At 50.0% G+C, this 19,265-nt stretch overlaps 6 protein-coding genes across 6 annotated transcripts; 2 read left to right on the plus strand and 4 right to left on the minus strand.

The window, feature by feature from the left end:
• Nucleotides 1-92: 92 nt before the first annotated feature.
• Nucleotides 93-1,327, minus strand: KY384_001525 (uncharacterized protein; the record flags this gene model as incomplete). The annotated part of the gene is made up of 4 exons (XM_044810055.1): nucleotides 93-239; nucleotides 361-596; nucleotides 736-945; nucleotides 1,195-1,327. The coding sequence occupies 4 exons, from the start codon at nucleotides 1,325-1,327 to the stop codon at nucleotides 93-95; spliced, it is 726 nt and encodes a 241-aa protein (XP_044673067.1).
• Nucleotides 1,328-1,389: 62 nt separating this feature from the next.
• On the minus strand, nucleotides 1,390-2,900 carry KY384_001526 (uncharacterized protein; the record flags this gene model as incomplete). Its single annotated transcript, XM_044810056.1, has 2 exons — nucleotides 1,390-1,412; nucleotides 1,505-2,900. 2 exons carry the CDS (start codon nucleotides 2,898-2,900, stop codon nucleotides 1,390-1,392), a joined length of 1,419 nt encoding a protein of 472 aa, XP_044673068.1.
• Nucleotides 2,901-4,823: 1,923 nt separating this feature from the next.
• KY384_001527 (uncharacterized protein) lies at nucleotides 4,824-8,582 on the plus strand (the record flags this gene model as incomplete). Its single annotated transcript, XM_044810057.1, has 4 exons — nucleotides 4,824-4,907; nucleotides 4,969-5,003; nucleotides 5,052-8,011; nucleotides 8,062-8,582. The coding sequence occupies 4 exons, from the start codon at nucleotides 4,824-4,826 to the stop codon at nucleotides 8,580-8,582; spliced, it is 3,600 nt and encodes a 1,199-aa protein (XP_044673069.1).
• Nucleotides 8,583-10,566: 1,984 nt separating this feature from the next.
• On the minus strand, nucleotides 10,567-11,836 carry KY384_001528 (uncharacterized protein; the record flags this gene model as incomplete). The annotated part of the gene is made up of 4 exons (XM_044810058.1): nucleotides 10,567-10,584; nucleotides 10,646-10,807; nucleotides 10,861-11,617; nucleotides 11,685-11,836. 4 exons carry the CDS (start codon nucleotides 11,834-11,836, stop codon nucleotides 10,567-10,569), a joined length of 1,089 nt encoding a protein of 362 aa, XP_044673070.1.
• A 549-nt stretch (nucleotides 11,837-12,385) lies between these two features.
• On the minus strand, nucleotides 12,386-17,711 carry KY384_001529 (uncharacterized protein; the record flags this gene model as incomplete). The annotated part of the gene is made up of 3 exons (XM_044810059.1): nucleotides 12,386-14,029; nucleotides 14,229-14,249; nucleotides 14,472-17,711. 3 exons carry the CDS (start codon nucleotides 17,709-17,711, stop codon nucleotides 12,386-12,388), a joined length of 4,905 nt encoding a protein of 1,634 aa, XP_044673071.1.
• Nucleotides 17,712-18,252: 541 nt separating this feature from the next.
• On the plus strand, nucleotides 18,253-19,172 carry KY384_001530 (uncharacterized protein; the record flags this gene model as incomplete). Its single annotated transcript, XM_044810060.1, has 2 exons — nucleotides 18,253-18,499; nucleotides 18,586-19,172. The coding sequence occupies 2 exons, from the start codon at nucleotides 18,253-18,255 to the stop codon at nucleotides 19,170-19,172; spliced, it is 834 nt and encodes a 277-aa protein (XP_044673072.1).
• Nucleotides 19,173-19,265: the final 93 nt, after the last annotated feature.

The raw sequence follows: 19,265 nt of genomic DNA on the forward strand, positions 1-19,265 counted from the left end.
GCTCTGGAATACTGTAGTCTACATATTTTCTCTACTAACCGATAGAGAATATTACCACCGGTCTCGCAGCATACTTCGCCACTGCATGCCATTTACGCAAGACGTGGTCTGTTGTCCCAATCGAAGGACTTTGAGCGGAAGTGTTGATATGCCATGTACTCTTCTGTGGGACCCACACTCAAAACTATTCCCCCAAGACCCCCAAGCAGCATGTTCAACGCTCGAGTCAGATGTAGCACCTTAAAATCTGACGGCCCTTACATCTGCAGACTGCCACAGTGCGTTAGAGATCTCGCAAGGTTTGAGTTTGCTCAGTATAAGATGGATGACTTCAAGATATCTACACTTTAGCCGACATACTCTCTTTGACTCTCCATCTCTTAGAGCCTTGCCTTCGTTTGCGCCTTCTTCAGCACTGGCTCCATCTTCGTAGCCTGCACTGCCGGTCAATAGAACCACGATGAAGACAAAAGAAGCGAGCCGTACCTTCATCACATCACCCTTGATCTTGAGTTTCCCTGACATGAAGAGTCTTTGAGCCTGCGTCTTGCCTGTCGCAAGTTTCCCAAAGTCTTCGTCCGACAGTGTCATGATCACTATCGTGCGAAGTAAGCCATGCGTATTCCAGTCAGCAATGGCCTATATGTCATCTGCCGTCGCCTCTTGAAATTGAATGGTCGTTCCCCGTGTCCCCAAACAAATTGTGATCGCGTGAACCAAATGACTTGTACCCACCATCAGCCTTTTCACCATCCGGAGCTTCGCCCTTTCCCACTTTCCCTTCCTTCTTCAAATCAATATGCCAGCTATCTGTATCGCCCGCAGCATTCTTCAAATTGAATGAGAAGACTGCATTGCCCTTTTTCACCGCATCCTTCTGCTCTGAAGGGTTGGATTGGAGGGAGCTGTTGATTTGATCAAAGGCTGCCGAAGAGGGGAATGAATCTGAAGTGGAAAGTCAGACATTGGGTATCGTTCAAATACTCCACGACCCCGTACCGGATTTAAGAGACATGTCGGCCGCCGAGGGGAAGTGATATGAAGTTGACAGTCTTTGAGTGGTGAAATATAAAGGTCTCAAGATGGGTGTTGGTGGTTGTTGTGGATTACAAGCAATCTACGAATATCAAGAAAAGAGGATATCATATCTTTGATAGCCTTCTAACACATGACCTGATTGTGGATCTCATTCACGGTGGTCGATGTAGATGCCGAGGTCGCAAGCCCACCAAGGACAGTCTAGGCCATTTCCGTGCCGCTGAACCAAAGACACATCTCCTTGATACAGCATGCCCTCTTGAATCCGTATTGATGCAAGAACCTTCATGGCGGCAATATCTGGTGGAGAAGCATGGGGAAAGTTTCCAAAATTGAGGAAAACATTCGTATCTACATATATGAAATGTTGCATTCTATGCAATAAAGGTGGTATACAAGTACTTGCTGAACGTCTAAAGTCGCTGCTGCCATCACCGATGTTATCGCCATCCAAGGACCGTAGAACTGAACAGCTTTCTCATGTGCTCTTCAGTCCCGAATAGGAGCTCCTTCGTTTTCGCGGCTATTCCACTTATATGCTGTTTGGACGTTCGACTCCGCACATGATCATCCCACACTTTGTGAAATAGATCCTCCTTTTCGTGAACAGGGCTGCTAAACATGATTGGCACATCCATGAACTCTTCTGCACTTTCTTGCCCGATTGACTCTTGAAGGGAATCGTCGGATGACTCCTCGGACGAGGACTTCCAGCTATCGCTTCCGCTCATACGTGTGAGAGGCTCGAGGGCTTCGTCCCATGTGCCGCTGCTGAGTATTGTATCATGAAAATTCAAGTTCAGTCGTCTAGTATGTCGTACGGCTCGGTGATGTCGAGCGATGAAGCGAGCGATCTGTCGTGCATCTGCAATGGTGTTCTCCACACTCAGATGGCGTAGCCGTGCAAATCGTAGCGGTCTCGCGCCTTGAGAGCGGATTGCCGAGCTGGGAGGCCCAGGGGCGTGTGATTTTTGCAGAAGGGACCCAGCCTTGAATGTTATCGGCAAATGACATCTGTCGCCAAGCCAACGGAAGTCAAGCTGGCGTAACGTTGGCGTGAATATGTCCAAATAACACTGTAGATGTTTGTAGTGATCAGTGGCTGAGGCGTCGTGAGATGACACAGAGTTCATGTGGATATTCAAGCTGCGTATCTGCCGCCAGCGTCGGCTAGAATTTGGAGTCGCTCCAAACCCCACACGAGGGTTCAAATAAAGTGCGACTGCTGGGTGAACGTCCAACAATGAGAGTGTGTCCAGTGACAGGAGTTTATTGCGCTCAACGGCCATGCGAACTGATATGAGCGCATAATCTACGATACTGCGCCGGTATCTCTGGCCTTTTTCCTGGCTAGGGCACCTTATTGTCAAGTGATTGATGCCCTGCATCATCGAGAAAGCCTTGATGAATGAAGGTACGTTGGCTGCGGCATGGAAGAGCGGTGGATACTGTCTGACGAGCAGATCAGTCATCTCCCAACTTCCATAACTCGGAATGCTCAAGCGAGAGTTGGGGTCCCTAGTAAGCTGTGTGTACGGTTCGTAGATGAACGCGACCTCTTCACCTGTGGTCGAATCTATGATTGGTGGCAGAAGGGTCTCGGCGGAATGTGGTATGTTGAATTGGAAAGTTTTGATGTGGTGCCCGATCCGCTCTAAGGCTGCTAGGCGTGAATGCTTGGTGAATGTTGTGGACCGAAAAGTTATGCTAACGTCATGGAACAGAAAAGGAGCGGCGGCGTCCGCAAAGTCATGGCAGACCACACGCATCGAAGCCAGATCTTTGCTGGACAGACTCCTCAAGAAAGCATCGCGCGTTCGATCCGTGCGCCAGAACTTGAGAAATGCTGAAGCGGATGGCATTACGCTCGATCACGAAGACTAAGCATAGGCTCTAAAGAAATGCAGCAAATGGACAGAGGAGCAGAGGACTGATCGCTCTAAATGTCCAGATTAGGTCAATGTATTTTGAGAATAAAAGATATGGGTTCAGTGTAAGGCAGATATCTCAGGCAGTGAATATGAGAAGTAATGCTCAGATGAGTGCTAGCATACAAATTTGGATACCTAAGGAAAAAGCTGGGGATGTGAGGCATGCCTCCCCAAGTCCTAGAAAGGGTAGTTCCCCGCCATCGCAATTGACCAAAGTAAGACGCGAACGTGACTTATGCACGAAAAAACACAAAAACATTCACGGGGGAGAAGGGAAATGGCGAGCAAATGCATTCAACTCGCGCGAACGTGACGCCTTGTCCAGCGGTTTCCATACCATGTGGTCGCGCGCCTCAGGTTGAGGGAAGGGATTCGCGGTGAGTGGAAAGCGGGCAAGACTTCACGAACCGCGTCCCAGCCTGCATCTTCTGCCACTAGCGAATTAGCGCGATTTCCGGCCGCGCCAGCAGGATGCACAAATTCAATCAGAACGTTATTATTGTTTCGACATAAAGAGCCTCTGTTCGTAGCTGAGGCCCGCTTGGTCGGTGCATTTCTTTGGTCCTCTGGGCCTTCGCTCTCCTAAGTATTGTCCATCAACCTTCGTGAAACATGTAGAGCCCATTGATTGTGCTTTACCTCGTAGAGCGTTACGTACCGTGTGGGTGTTCCATCGTTTCTTTCACGCTTATCCGATGCGTTCTCAATGCACCCATCGTTTTCATGCCAGAAGATTTCGGACGTCTTGAAGGTCTTGTACCTGTTGAGAAGTGTAGGTAATTGTGCTCAACAAGATGATGGTCAGGAGGCAAGGTTTCCGCGAACACATCTATGAAATTCATAGCCTGCTGAACACCTCCCTGCTCCACCGTCCATTAGGTGGCGCTGTCATAGCGAACAATCTATTCGGCCAATTGCGCTCCCTGCAAGTTACATCTGTTGAGGCTCCTGGAATCTGAATTTCAATCTGCAAACGTCTGCCTCGTTTGATAGAGTTCAATCTCTGCTGGGTTAGTGACTAGAGAATCTGATTACACCACCAGAGGAACCGTGCACTTGGCTAGGTTGCTGTTGGCTTCGCGGTTTCAATCTTTTACTCGCCGTCGCTTCAGGAGGCCTACAGATCAACAATGTGCCTGTCATGCGGTTGGCTCAATCGAGCATGGTTCTTGGAAGACGCACTATCAGTCTGCAGATGTGCCGTGCTCTTGGATGCTTATGACTGTAAAGCATTGGTTGGAACGCGGTCATCGAGTACTCTACAGCATTAGATATATGAATGTTAAGTTTGCATCCGCATCGGTTCGGGCCATCAGGTCCTCTCCTTGCGGATGTTGCTGATTAAGCCAGGCTCGGTGCTTGGCGTGGCTGAGACGCTTCTAGACTCTGACAGGCGGCAGAACGATTGGTCGCAGTCCGCCACTAGCGAGGTGCCAAACTCCTTAAGAGAGTGTAGTGGAGGAAGCTGATGGTGGTCGTCTGTGCCCGACTACTCCGTCGATGTGAGTGCCGGCTTATATTTGCTACCATATCTTGATCGTGACTTACACGCCCTTCGCTAGTAGTCGACACGCCCAGTCTTAACGCAGTAGCTTACGAAGGAAGGGGCATCCATTAGGGTCGAGGAGGCTGAACCATTCCTCGACCACTACCTTATACCCCAAGGACCGTATTTGTTCAATGCGCCGCTTCTCGTCTACGCTCACGTCGTAGTTCCCGGCCTAAGCCCAGGAAGCAGCGTGGCCGCGAACCGTACTTGCTTTGTGGACTTTCCTTACAAGGTTATCCAAAATATGTTGAAGGAGCGGTAGAAACGACGTCCGGCGATTGACGGTGACCAGTCGTTTCGTCGAAATGCGCATTGGGATTCGAGAGCAGTTGGCAATTCTTGTCCTTCTTTCGTCGCTGATTGCGCTCGCTGTGGTAGCCACTGCGACAGTAAGCTCTCAGTCGCCAATCTTCATATTGCAGACCTTCCTACTAACGTTGCTTTCTGCAGTGGATCACCAGCCACAACTTTGTTCTACATATACGGTATGTATCAGCTTACATGATGGTTGAAGCCTAATTGACAGACGTCAGGTCCTCTGCTTTGTCACTTACGGCATCCCTCTATGCCGACCAGCTCAACTCTAATTTGTTCCTTCTCCTATCCAATGTCCATGGCACATCTACCAGAGTTGTGCTTCAAAATTCTCTACAACGCTACAATGATCAGAACAACAATACAGATGCTAATTGGGTTCGGGCACGGCAAGATCTTCAATCGGCGTTGAGTGGAGGTGGTGTTACCGCAAATCTTCTGCAGGCTAGGATTGTCTCAAAGAACGGCACCGGATCTGCTGGACCGTACGGGCTCCTGAATGTGACAAATCCGGACGTTCTTGGCACCATACCTCTGCCATCCACGAATCCACAAGCTCCGATGGCATACCTGGGCGACAACGGTACCGGTTACCCGCCCGAACTATACCCAGAACTGACCTTCAACTCGACGGTGCGCAATGCAACATTCAATGAGTCTATCGGTTTCTTTGCAGGAAATCGGCTGTACGCCGACGCGAAAATCTTCTTAGGACCTCGGCTCCTCAATGAGACCTTCGGAATGATGTCAATCACAGTACCTATGATCAACAATACTTCGAGTGAGGATACTCTAGGATGGTTGACAGTTGTTGTTAGCGCGCGTTCCATACTCCAGATCGATAATTCCACCAAGGGACTGGGAGATACGGGCCAAATACTCATAGTTGCACCAGATACACCTGACCAGAGATTGCCTTCAAATATACGTGACAATAATGACGATGCGGAGAGAAAAGACCTAGCACAAACGCAACAGGTTAAATATGTTACACCTCCAACCCAGAATTCTTCCAGAAGTACTCGACACCCTCTACGGGCTTTTGGCTCGAATAATGCGGCTTTTAAGATGGCGGCATACCCCGCGATCTTGAAGGCCTATTCGAACGGCAAAGAATTAGCAAATTCGGGCGGTAGTCTCTTGAAGTCCCATAATGAAGAGAAGAAACAGATCTCGGTGGGATATGCGCAGTCAATGTCCACACTGGTCGATTGGGCTTTGATCATCGAGCAATCTCACGGCGAAGTGCTTGCTCCCATCAACCGCTTGAGAAATGTCTTGATCGCTTGCGTTTTTGGAACTCTTGCTGGGGTCCTAATTCTTCTCTTCCCTGTGGCTCACTTTTCAGTGCGCCCAATTCGAAGGCTACGAGCTGCCACGAAGAAAACCGTTGAGCCAGAGTTGTTCTCATCCGACGGCGGTAGCTTCAGGTCCTTTTCTTCGCATGGCATTCAAGAGCCAGACTCCGGCGAAGACGAGCAAATTCAAGAGGTCGCGAAAAAAGAAGGGTTTCTTGGACGGGTAGCGTCATGGCGAGTGCGACGTCAAGACGGTGACACCAAGGCCAAGAAACGCAAACGAAGTAACATCTTTAGGATACCAGGCAAAGTAGAGGACCACGAGCACATCATTCACGATGAATTGACAGATCTCACTCGTACTTTCAACGAGATGTCCGAAGAATTGACAATGCAATATGCTCGCCTTGAGGAGAGAGTGAAGGAGCGGACGCAAGAATTGGAGATCAGTAAAAAGGCGGCGGAAGTAGCTAACGAGTCGAAAACGCTCTTCATTGCGAACATTAGCCATGAGCTGAAAACCCCACTGAATGGTATTCTAGGGATGTGCGCTGTATCTATGCAGGAAGACGATCCAGCCAAAATCAAGCGGTCATTAGGCATCATATACAAATCCGGAGACCTACTACTTCACCTGCTCACGGACCTTTTGACATTTACTAAAAACCAGATGGGTCAACAGCTGACACTTGATGAAAGGGAATTTCGCCTAGCGGATGTCACTTCCCAAATTCTTTCCATTTTTGACAAGCAGTCTAAAGAAGGCCAAATTACTCTTCGGCTAGCGTATCTGGGCCCGTCAGACATTGGTGAGAACACCCCTGCCGCATCCATGCAGAGCGGCTTTGGTCCCTATGGTACTGGTCGCATCAAAGATATGTTTATTTGGGGTGACCAGCACCGCATTCTACAGATCATAATCAATCTTGTGAGCAACAGCTTGAAATTTACGCCTCCGAATGGCACGGTCGATGTGCGGATAAAATGTTTAGGCGACGCCCCGGAAATTGCTGAGAGTCGAAAGGATTCCATGACCTCGAAGCTTTCAAAGAGGCAGTCTTCCAAAGGTTCGAAGCGAGGATTCACCAGAAGGATGCTCTCTTCTTCCGCGTCATCAACGTCAGCGATTCCGCGGGAGCGAGAGGATTCAAGGTATTCAGACACTGCGTTGCACATCAACGCGAAAGAGCCGAAATCAGCTGCGTCTTTCATTGCAGGGGAGCGCTCTTCTTCGCCCTTGCCATTGAACGCAAGGCAACTACTTTTCGAGTTCGAAGTCCAAGACACAGGCCCAGGAATACCCTTGTCGCAGCAACAAAAAGTGTTTGAGCCGTTCATGCAAGGTGACCTTGGGCTCAGCAAAAAGTATGCTGGAACAGGTCTCGGGCTGAGCATTTGCTCTCAATTAGCTACTCTCATGAGGGGCTCTATTCATCTAGAGAGTGAAGTTGGGAAAGGCAGCAGGTTCACTGTACGAGTGCCCCTTGCCTTTACGAAGGAAAGAGCCGACAGCACTGCAAGCTCAAATGGTACCGACTCTCGTCCAAATAGTGTCTGTCTCGACTCCGCCGAAAATGCTCCCATTACAAGGCGTCGATCATCTTCAGACATGTCTGCAGTCTCCACCGCAAGCGTACCCCCAGCTCTAAATGCAGTCAATAGTCTTGACACACCGGCAAAGCCCAGGCTAGTAGGCTTGAGCCAGCCCTATTTTGCCTCAACATCCCCCATGGAAGATCCTGATAAGCAGTTGGCTGCCATGGAGCGTGTAGCTGCTCAAGCGGTACAGTGCGGCCGCAGAGTCAGCGTACTAGTAGCTGAGGACAATGTGGTCAACCAGGAAGTCGTACTCAAGATGTTGAAATTAGAAGACATATATGGTACGTGTATCCTTTAATGCTCGAGATCTATCAATATTAATTGGAATTAGACATCAAAGTCGCTAAGGACGGCCAAGAAGCATACGATCTTGTCAAAGCCGGCATGGAGAAAAGAGAATTCTTTGATCTCATATTCATGGACGTCCAGATGCCCAACTTAGATGGAATACAAAGTACACGCTTGATACGACAAATGGGCTACTCAGCGCCCATTGTCGCTCTCACGGCGTTCTCGGAAGAGAGTAATCAGAAGGAGTGCATTGACTCCGGGATGGACTATTTTCTACCGAAACCGATTCGAAGGCCCGCTCTGAAGCAGGTCTTGAAGCGTTATTGCCCCACTATACCAGAAGCCGAGGAGAGTGAGAAGACGCCAGAAAAGGAGAAATCAGAAAAGGCGATTCATACGAATGGCAGTCTGGACATGGCTAACAACGGCATTCACAATGGTGACGGACACGGGATCGCTCCCAGGACTCCTCCTCCATTCACGAACCACGTAGTTGATACATCTACTAACGGGTTTTCCAATCCGTCTGCTGATCATGACGCCGTCTCACCTCTCTCATGAGTATACATTTCCTGCAAATTGGCGAGCACTTGCCCTGCTACACAAGCGCATTCGTTCTGGCAACCACGTGAACTTTTCTTCAATGGGGGATGTTGGGATACTTTCAATGGGTACACGTGAATGCCTCACAGGCGCGGGTTTGCCACGGCGGCAGCCTTTTCAAAGCACGGTGCTTGATCTTCAGGCCTTGATGAGAGATGACGCTAATCAGGGACATACAAACGAGGTGTCTACAGAAACCGGCGTCGCAAGTTTTCAGGGTGGTGACATGGATAAGGAGCAACACATTCCGTCAGCCTTGGGCATGCTATGTTGGATATGGCGAAGAAGGAAAAGTCGGTTTACAAGCGAAGGTCGTTGAGGAGTTGGCATGGGTCCCGGCGCGGACGTTTCAGTATGTCTTGTAATGTAATGTGGTCGGACAAGGGATCTACCGGGGAGAAATCAACAGGTCCGCCAGAATGATGGTCCAGAATACTATGTATCAATCAGGGACATGATAGTTGACAGGAATCAGGATGAGCAAACATGAGAAATAAGGTCTGATATGGTCGGAGAAACTTCGGCGAGCTCCCGCGCGACCCACCAACATATAAAGCTTCTTCCCCCCCCCGTACTTTGTTCTTCCTCCAAGCACCACCACCATCACAGCTGCGTTTCTTTGCTCACAAACAGACCCTGCCTGTAACCAGGCAGCGTCACCCATCCTCGCTCCCATCTCCTCGTCCCCTAACGAGCGAGACGCGAGACCATATTGGGGATGCATGGTTCAAGCAAATGAGAAATTCGGAGCAATCTTCACCTCTTACACATTCACCTCTTCCCTTCTGGGTTGGGGCCAGTGTTCTGCCCTTGCGGGCCCCCCATGAAAATGGGCGCGATACGTCAGGCATCAGAAACGCAGGAACCCTTCCCCTCCTGCCCTCGTGGTGGATGGGGGAGCTCAGTTCCTATGGGAGAGCCATCGCGAAGATCGTGCACGCCGTGCCCCCTTCTCAACTGTCCTATCTCAGTCTTGCTAGGTTGATTTCGAACTGCTGTCATGGCAGGAAGAGTCTTCCTGCTTCTCTGTATTGGGAGGGTGTGAAGGGGAAGCGGTGGGGTACTTCAGTGCAATACGCAGCGTGTCTGTCTTTGTCTCTGTCTTTTGATGGGGACAGGCAGACGCAATCTGATTCCGATTATTCTGATGGGGGTGGTGCTTCACCTTGAGGTCTGTTGGGTTTGTTTCAATTACTTCTTTCGAAGATGGTAGCGTTGCATTGAGATGGGTGGAGGAACACTACGAATTCGTGGAGGTATGGCAGCGACGTGTCTAGTGAACAGAGACAATGCATCTAGAGATGTATGGTTGCGCTTAGTGAGTCTCCGCTCTCGTAGGTCTCACACAATGATTGGCATTGAAGCTCTGTGGTCTAAACACTGCTACAGATTTGTTGCGTGAAGGGCTCGACTATCAAGGCTTGAAAACAGGGCTCATCTCCCTCAGAAGGGCGGAATGGGTTGTCGAAACATATTAGTATGCCATTGCAAGGACTACAGTCATTGGAGAGTGCTCATATGAGATTTCACCGTGTGGCTTAGGGGTTCAGGGCTCTTACTTTTGGATTAGCTGTTATATAATGGCTAGCTTGTATCAAAGCTCTAGCAAAAGATCCGTCAAGTCAATGCCTAGCTACAGGAAATGAATGGTTTGTGAATCCCATATCCAAGGTGTCTGAACAACGAGCGATGATGAGTAGATGCCTATGCAAGTACTTTCTGTCTGCTACCTTCCTTGGGCTTGCGAACAGTGCTTCATCTCTTGAATACCCAAATGTCAGAATGATAGACGTGTCTTTTGTCCATAAGCTAGGGTAGGTGTCGAAGTGAAATGATTAGTATGTCCTGTACTAATTCGCCGAGTCTCCCTAGAACGCCGCCTTGCGCGAGGGGTATCCTTCTGAAATAATCACATGGAAGCCGTAAGTCGTCGGATGGAGGCTCAGTCAAAGCCTGTGCCCTGGCACAAAAATGAAAAGTATGATAAGACAGACACCTATCAGTATGGTGCTCGACAATACCATGACTGCGCGTCTAGTCAACATCCTTCGCACATATGGCTCCTTTATCCGTGACCAGTTCATGAACGTGTATTCACTTGAGCCTGCTAGGGCAAGGACCGGGTCAAGCGAATACTGTTGGGACGCAAGAGCATAGACACCGATAGTGAATGGAAGGATTAACTGATTGACACGGATTAGCCATAATTCGGTAGCTCTACGTAAGCCATACGTACCCAGCAGCGTATGTGCTTTGGTTTATCAAGTAATATGCATGCGAAGCCCGCCCAGAAGCCACCAAACATGCCGAGTAAGCCCAAGCAGAGCCGCAAGAAGGAGCTCGGCGGAACCAAGTTGCCAAAAGCCTTCGCACGAAGGAAACCCGGGAAAGCGTCGCGCTCCATCGCTTGAAACACGTAATCTTTGGCCGCATCAAAGACTTCTGGATCATCACGCCCCTCTTCTTCAATTTGCGTCGTGATGTCGGTTAGAATAGTCTGTGGTAAGATGATCTCGCGCTCTGAACCTGGAAGCAAGTAGGTGTATAGTATCTTCTCAGCACTTGCCCTGATATCTGCCCTCGCCACGGTATGAGCTGGTGAATTGGAGTCAGTATGACCAGGCGAGCCATTCGTCATGAAGCTTGGTCGTGGAGGCCGTTCTCTATCAGTTCCGTTAGAGGGTCGATCACCGGATGGCCGTGTAGCATGCTGTTGCGATCCTAAGCTGCTATGGGGTGAATGGCGAGCCCCTCCGTTTGCGCTATCATTCTCTTGCCGCAAGAAGGCGGATAAGTTCTGATCCTTCACCTTCTCTTCAGAGTTCAGATTTTGGGATGGGCCTGACGGGTCGTTCATATCACCAAGATGATCGAGGATGTATGAAGAACGCTTAGAACCTTGCTTCTCCAAGTCTGGTGTCGCAACAAGGACGGATCTTCGGAGCTCTCGAACATAGTGGCGGCAAAGGGACATGTGCTGGGAGACGTCAAGCCTAGTAAGTCTGACAGTCAGCAATTGCGACTTTCCCCTGCTTCGTACCTCGAGGCATCCACGCTTACCAAAAGTCGAGATAGTCGACGGATCGCTGTTGATCTCGCATGTAAATGTAAAAGGAAAAGAGGTCAACAGGAGGAAGGGTCCTCCGGCTCAAGACTTCATACAGGGTGGGGAGTCGATCACGGTTTTCCGCAAAGTGTGCTGGAGAGGCCATGATTCGCAATCCGATATTTTGACAGGTTGTGGCAGTATGGTGCTCTCCGTATCTGTGAATCGAAAGTTGTCGCAATCAGCTGCGGCTCATCCCTTTCCACCCTCTCGGACAGTGGGACAGGCAATTGTTTGCTGCTTGGTGATGACTGCGACGTTGCTCTTAGATCTTCCTTCCATCGGCAGCCATAATGTTCTTGTCAAAATCTGAGCTGTGGTCCATGGCACGTTAGGAGGATGGATGGTGACGGCGGAGATGGTTGGGGGAGTGGAGGACCTGCCGCCAACCTCGTAATTTCGCAGATGGGCGCTAGCTCAAAAGGCTTAGCGCCATGCAGGAAGCTGTCAATGTTTCAATACCGTACTAGTGTTTGTACTCTATGCTGAATGGCACACGTCCACCAGCTCTGACTATCAGATGTCTGCAGCAAAGGGGTGAAGGAATGGATCTTAGCTGTGTACAAAGACAGAGATCATATCATCTACTAGATATGACAAATTCTCTCTCATTCATACATGGCAGGAGCTTCATAACATTTCTTCTCTTGGGGTATCATCGCAAAAGTTCACTATGTCTCGCCAGAACGCCCTGGGCCAAAGCCTTCGCCTTAGTCGTGCGGTTCGACAACAAGCCGAACCGTAGGAAGACTTCTGAGCAAGTAACAAAGATGGAAAGAATGATCAGTACGATGATAATCCACGTCAACCGAGACATCTTGTTATCTGCTATTGAGTCACTCAGGATTTCCGCTAAATCCAGAAACACCTGGCATCGCTCGTTGAGTACCTGGATCCTCGGCTTGATCTCGAGGTATTCGCGGACCGCCGAGTAGAGTGGATGGAGGGTTGGCTCGCTTTCCCAGAAGAAATTGGGCACGTCCAGAACGTTGGAGGAGAGATTGACGTCGACGCGGCTCTTGAAAAGGGAACCGAGAATTTTCAGCACATCTTCTCGTTTGAGGCCCAGTTTTCCTTCCAGAGCAAGCCGCTTCGGGACGTGCTGCGCCTCGAACATTTGATTAGCCATTCGCTGCTCAAAAAAGCACAACTTTGTACTTTGTGCAATCGCGTGAGCCATAGCCAGCTTGATCATGTGATCTCCGCTGCGAAGTGTGATCATGTCATTGAAGATTCGCGGTCGCGGGATTGCGGGCGAATATTCGAAGTGAAATTCCTCCGTCTCGAAATCTTCTTCCGTTTGAGGACGTATTAGCAGTGGTAAACCGATATCTGACTCCGAGAACGTCAAGTCTGCCAGAATGTCCTTCTCTTGTCGTTCCGTGAAGTTCCAGAAGACTGCGACGCCATAAGAGAAGACGAACATCTCTGCAAATCCCAGAGCGTCAGGCGATACTTTGGTCGGACTTGAAGACCTTGGTGGGGGCGAGTTCCCGGTCTCCCTACCGTCCGCTTGATTTGTATCTTCTTGTCCTTGTCCTTGTTCTGGCTGGGGACTCTCAGCCTCATCTGCTCCTGTGACCGCATAGCTCTCTCCACCGTCCTCCTCAAAATAACCTTCCCCATAATCACGCAACTCATTTCTTTCCATTTCCTCGTCCAGGACCGCTTTACCCCCAGCGCTCTTGAGCACGGGGCTGCTACGAACCCTATATCCTTCTATACCTAGAAGTAGCGGTAAATGATATACGACGTATATACAATCATCATAGAGTTTGATTCTAGCCGCATGCCGATCTTTGAGGAACGCCGCGGTAGACTTCAACTTGTAGGCTTGTGCGGTACAATACGCAGTGACTCGGGACAGCTTCTCTGCTCTTCTGGCTTTGGGCAAGCGCTCTGCGTAGCTCTTCCCCTTTCTCCCGCCAGTTTTGCGGAGAATCTCCTCATTGTCCCTTGTCGGTGCTTCTTCATTATCCTCGTCGTAATCGGCCTTCTCCTCGATTTCGGCTTCCTCTGGGGCAGTCTCGGGCAAGAGCACCAATTTCTCGCTAAGCTTCGTGCTTCGGGGAGGGAGGTGTTGGGGAACCAAGCGTCCCGCCAGCTTTGGATCCGAAGGTCTGCCGCTTGGCGTGCGAGTATGTCTGGGTCGAATTGCATTGGGTTGGCGCTGCTGCATAGAAGGGATATCATAAGCATGTTGGAGGATGTTGTCAACGGTAACAAATCGCGAGGATTGGCGTTGAAAGAGCTGGGTCGGTCGCGAGAGCGGGTTGCGTGGTTGGCGGGCATCCGTTACCTGCAAGCATTGAAGACATCAGTAATGTATGTCAAAGATAACGAGACACTCCGAGCATACAAGGACTGCTGGATTCCTATGAGACGACGTGTGTGACATAGGCGCCATACCATATTTTCAACAGCGTAGTTCAGAATCAGACATGCTAAATGGGTTGCATCTAAAAGGGTCGGTGCGATTGATTGATCGAGAGTCAAACTTCGAGTGCGGCTAGCTCGCCCTATATACGTCACGCACATGGATTCGGGAAAGGGCTACTCCAAACATCTATACAGTAACAAAAAGATCTGAGTCAAAGCCAGTATCATCCTAGAATTACAGAAGCAACTGTGATCCTCATTGATCCTCATTCTCGTCTCTACCAAACAGCTGTCCGTTCCAACGCCTTCGCTCTTCAGTCATAAGTCGTCCCCAGCTTTCACCATCATAATACATATTATACATTTTCCACTGCTTGCAAAGGCAAATATCCTTCTTCATGGTGCACAGACTTGCCAAGCTTTTCGCTCAGGATGCGTTTGATAGTGCTCAGGCCGAAGTAATCGGTGAATGACCTGTCGCGCGCCATCTTCATGTCCTTCAAGTTGCCGTCTCTAAGTCCTGAAGCCTCGAGTTTCTCGGTCGTCATCCATTTAGGTCTGCTCCAGAACTTCAGCAGTAGACTACTTCCCACGACGCTGACGCTACTGGCTGCCATAGCTGCCCCTGCAGCCATAGGAGGAAGCATAAAATGACCTGGTAGCATCAAACCCACTCCCATCGCGAATGGCAGACCAGTCAGGTTGTACAAGCAGGCCCAAATGAGGTTGAGCTTGATGCGATTGAAAATTGTTCTTGAAAGATGTAAGGCGGCGGGAACGCTGAGTAAGTCTTCCGGCCGCATCAGAACAATGTCCGCTGCCTCCATTGCAACGTCAGTGCCAGAGCTGAGAGCAATGCCGACGTTTGCAGTGGCGAGAGCAGGTGAGTCGTTAATGCCATCGCCGACCATGGCAACGACTACGCCGCCAGCCTGGATATCTTTGATGATCTGCTGCTTTTGGTCGGGCGATACTCCAGAATGGACATTTGTTCTTGGTATTCCAACTTGGCTTGCAACGTCAATTGCTGCTGCCTCCTGGTCGCCTGTCACAAGGGAGGCGACGATGTTGAGCCGATTCAGTGCAATCAACGCTGATGAAGCGGTTGATTTGATACTATCAGACAGCGACAAGCGCCCAGCATATGCACCATCAATTGCAACATAAATTTGAGTTGTCCCTGATCGCGGTTCATTCGAAGATTTGCTGGATGCGTGTGTAGATTGAAGCGCTTCCTCCGATGATATTGTGGAGCCCTTCGAGGCAAGGAATGCTGCGTTTCCAATGAGGACATGATAGCGTTTCTTCGGCGTAGACACAGCCGGCTCGACATTCGCTGAGATACCACGACCTACAGTAGCTTCGAAGTCACCAGCACTACCATCAATCATACAGTTATCTCCTACTTGCATGTTGCGCTTTGCAGCATCAACAATGGCTTTGCCAACAGGATGCTCGCTACCCATCTCTGCAAGGCTGACAAGTGACCACCACAGCCTTTCCGTCTCAACAGATGTTGCCCATACTTGCTGCAAGTGTACGTCTGCGACGCTCATTTTGCCAACGGTCAGTGTTCCCGTCTTGTCAAAAACGATATGTGTGACTCTTGTAGCAGTCTCTAAAGCAGCACCGCCCTTGACCAGGATGCCCTGTTCTGCTCCTACACCTGTGCCAACCATCACTGCTGTCGGCGTACTCAAGCCTAGAGCACATGGACAGGCGAAAACAATGACAGAAATGCAAAGCTTGAGGCAGATCATAAAGGTGCCGCCACTTTCTGGTTTACGAAAGATCTCTGGCGTTTTGTCCTCTGGCAAGATGTGGCTTAAGACCATCCACGCGACGAACGTGAAAAGTCCAAGACCCATTATGATAGGCACAAAGTAACCAGCAACGACGTCGGCCATACGCTGTATAGGTGCTCGAGTGGTTTGAGCTTCCTGCACAAGCTTGACGATTTGGCTGAGTTGGGTATCGCGACCAGCTCGGGTCACCCTGAAATCAATACGTCCTGTTCCATTGACAGTACCGGCCATGAGTTCATTGCCAGGTCTCTTAATGATTTGCGCGGCCTCTCCGGTTACCATGCTCTCTTCGAAGTAGCTTTGGCCACGTGTGACTACTCCGTCGGCAGGTACTTGACCACCAGGGCGAAGAACCACAACATCCCCGACCTCGATCAGCTCTGTAGGTATGACTCTTTCTTCGACAGCAGAGTTTGTCTTGTTTTCAGGTAGGGCATCAAATTTCTCGGAATCGGATGCAAAAGGTATGTCCCAATCCTCGGCCATCTTCTGGGCGGCGATTGGATCCGCGTAGATTGTTGCCATGGACGGTGCTAAAGACATAAGGCGAGACAAGGCTTTTGATGTTTGTCCCTTTGCTCTGTTTTCAAGATAGCGGCCTAGGGTAATGAAAGTGATAAGCATCGTACTCGTCTCAAAAACTACCTGCGGGCGATTGTGTGGCGGTATGAGCATTGAGACAGCCATGGCCGCAACGCTGAAGAAGAATGCAGCTGATGTACCTAGCGTGACCAGGACGTCCATTGTAGGTGAGCCGTGCTTGAGTGACTTGTAAGATGAGACATAAAACCTCTTCCCAATACCAAATTGCACGGGCAGCGTGAGGAGCAGGCATAAAAAGTCCCCGACGTAGAAACCAGGAATCAATTTCAAGGCTCCAAAATCATATTGTGGGAGGGTCATTGGAATGATCATACTGATCAAGAAGACAGGCACGGCGAAAGCGAATGAATACCAGAAAGCGTGCCGCCATTCCTGGATTTCTCGTGTTTTTGCGAGAGACTCTAGCTGAGCGTTGTTATCATCGTTGTCGGCAAGGAGTGCATTATATCCGTAGTTCTCGATGGTTTCTACGATGGTTCGTAGCCCTGTTGTAGAGGGCACGTGATCTACACTGAGGCGAGATGTAGATAGGGTCACCACCGCTGATGTGATACCTGGCAACAATCGAAGATTGTCTTCAAGAGCTGTCGCAGAAGCAGAGTCTGGGAGTCCGAATATCTTCAAATGAATTGTTCGGCTTGGCGTTTGTTGATTTAGCATGTTTTGTTGGGAAGACATGAGCTTCGCATCGAAGCCACGATCTTCAATGATCTCCAAGATCTGATCAGCGGAGAGCTTGTCAGGTTCGTGGAGAATGACCGCTCGCTCAGCGAGAAGGCTGATGTTGAACTGCACCAGACCATCGACACCTTTGAAGCCAGCTTCGACCGCCGAGGTACAGGCTCCGCAAGTCATCCCGTCAACGCCGACGGTAGTTGTGTGAAATTCACTTGCGGAGAATCTCGCACCAGTGTCCCCAGCCGCTGCGGTGTCTGCGCTATCGCGGAGAAGAGGCATGTCCGTCGACAGGACTGTTGCATCGAATCCTCGGTCCTCAATCAAGTCCTTGACATCTTCCGCCTGAAGCTCGCCAGTATCATGCTGCACCACTGCCCGCTCCATAGTTAAGCTCACCGAGACAGCGCCCGCACCTGGTACACCCTTGAAGGCATTCTCCACAGCTGAAGTACATGCTCCGCATGTCATACCCTGCACACGTAGTATCGTCGTCGCCATGTGTTTTGAGTTCGCCATGACCTGTGGCAGAGCGAGCGGCCCAAGATCTCGGGGACCAGATTCACGCTGCTGCGAAGCGCTTTACAATTCTAGTTTCCAGCATTTGTTGGAAACAATAACATACAATCATGTTTGTCAGTCTGGAGCAGGCTGAGGGACAAAGAAGACACATGGACGAAGCTCAAGATATACAAAGAAACGAAGTCAGCGTGAATGAGGTGATTACCTTTCGGCATGCGTTTGCTGCTTTTGTCAGAAAGCCATTGGCTCACCGGGCTCGGCCTTGATCGGCAGGCCCACCTAGGTGGGATGCACAACGCCAAGAACAAATCGTACCTTACTGTTTCGAGCCGTTGGGCTTGCCTGTCAGGCGTTTTAAAACGCTCTAAACGGTTTCGTATCTAGCGCGTCCCGCTTCCTGACACCTTCACTTGTGCGCCATACATCACCGTTAGCTATCACATGTGGATATGATGGCCATCGACACTATACTAATATAAGATTCAGCACTGCCACCAGCCATCTTCTTCTTCAACCCTTCACTACTTCTTCAAGCGCCATGGATCAGGCACAACAAAAGGCTCTAAATGCCCTCGAAGCCCACATCCTCCTGGCGAAATCTGCAAACGCGCCACTAGCAGCATCCCAAGTCGTGGTTCAAGCTACCTCAGCTCCGAACGCCTATGTCTTTGCCGAGCTCCTCCAAAGTCCAAACATTAAGGCCCTTCAGAATGCTTCACCAGAAAACGCAGCCTACTTCACATTATTACAGATCTTCTCGTGGGGTACCTGGCAAGACTATGAATGTGAGCATCCCTCTCAGACTCTGATCATACTGGTCTTACTGGTCTACTGCGTTCTCTGGGACTCAGCTGATTGTCGCTTGTGACAGCGACGCCTGGTCTCCCAAAATTATCAGAACCTCAGCAACTCAAACTTCGCCAATTATCCCTTCTCAGCCTCGCAACAACCCCTCACTTGCTTACCTACCACTACCTACGAGACTACCTCTCTCTTAACTCAGCACGTGCTCTCGAAGACCTTGTAATTAGCACAATTTACGCCGGTCTTCTCTCCGCAAAACTCAACACCATCAGCCAACGCATAGATGTGAGCTCTGTCGCTCCTCTGCGGGACTTGGAACCCGGAAGCGTACCCCAAATTGTTTCCATACTCGAGGATTGGGATACACGCTGTGTGAGGATATTAGAGGAATTAGAGGGGCGGGTGAGGGAAGTGAGGCAGAGAGCGCTACGGGAAAAGAGGGGGCAAGACGCAAATGAGAAGGCTATAGCGAAGTTAGTGGAGGACAAAGACAACGGCAAAGGGAAGGTTGCGGGGAAAAGAAGCGTAGGGGAGGACAACGAGGAGATGGAAATTGATGAGAATAATGTAGGTACAAGTGGGTTGAGGACTAGGAACGCGAAAAGGGGAGGAGGATTGTTTGGTCGGCCTTCGAGAAAACCAGGCGGCGGGTGAAGGAAGTGGTATGTGAGTGAAGCTGAAAGAGGGTCTGACAGCAAGCGTTGCCAAAGGTTCAACAGACGCCAAAAAAGATTGCATTGGTCAATC

This window comes from Bacidia gigantensis, assembly GCF_019456465.1.
Source record: "Bacidia gigantensis strain McMullin 20006 chromosome Unknown contig_132, whole genome shotgun sequence".
Taxonomy (NCBI): domain Eukaryota; kingdom Fungi; phylum Ascomycota; class Lecanoromycetes; order Lecanorales; family Ramalinaceae; genus Bacidia; species Bacidia gigantensis.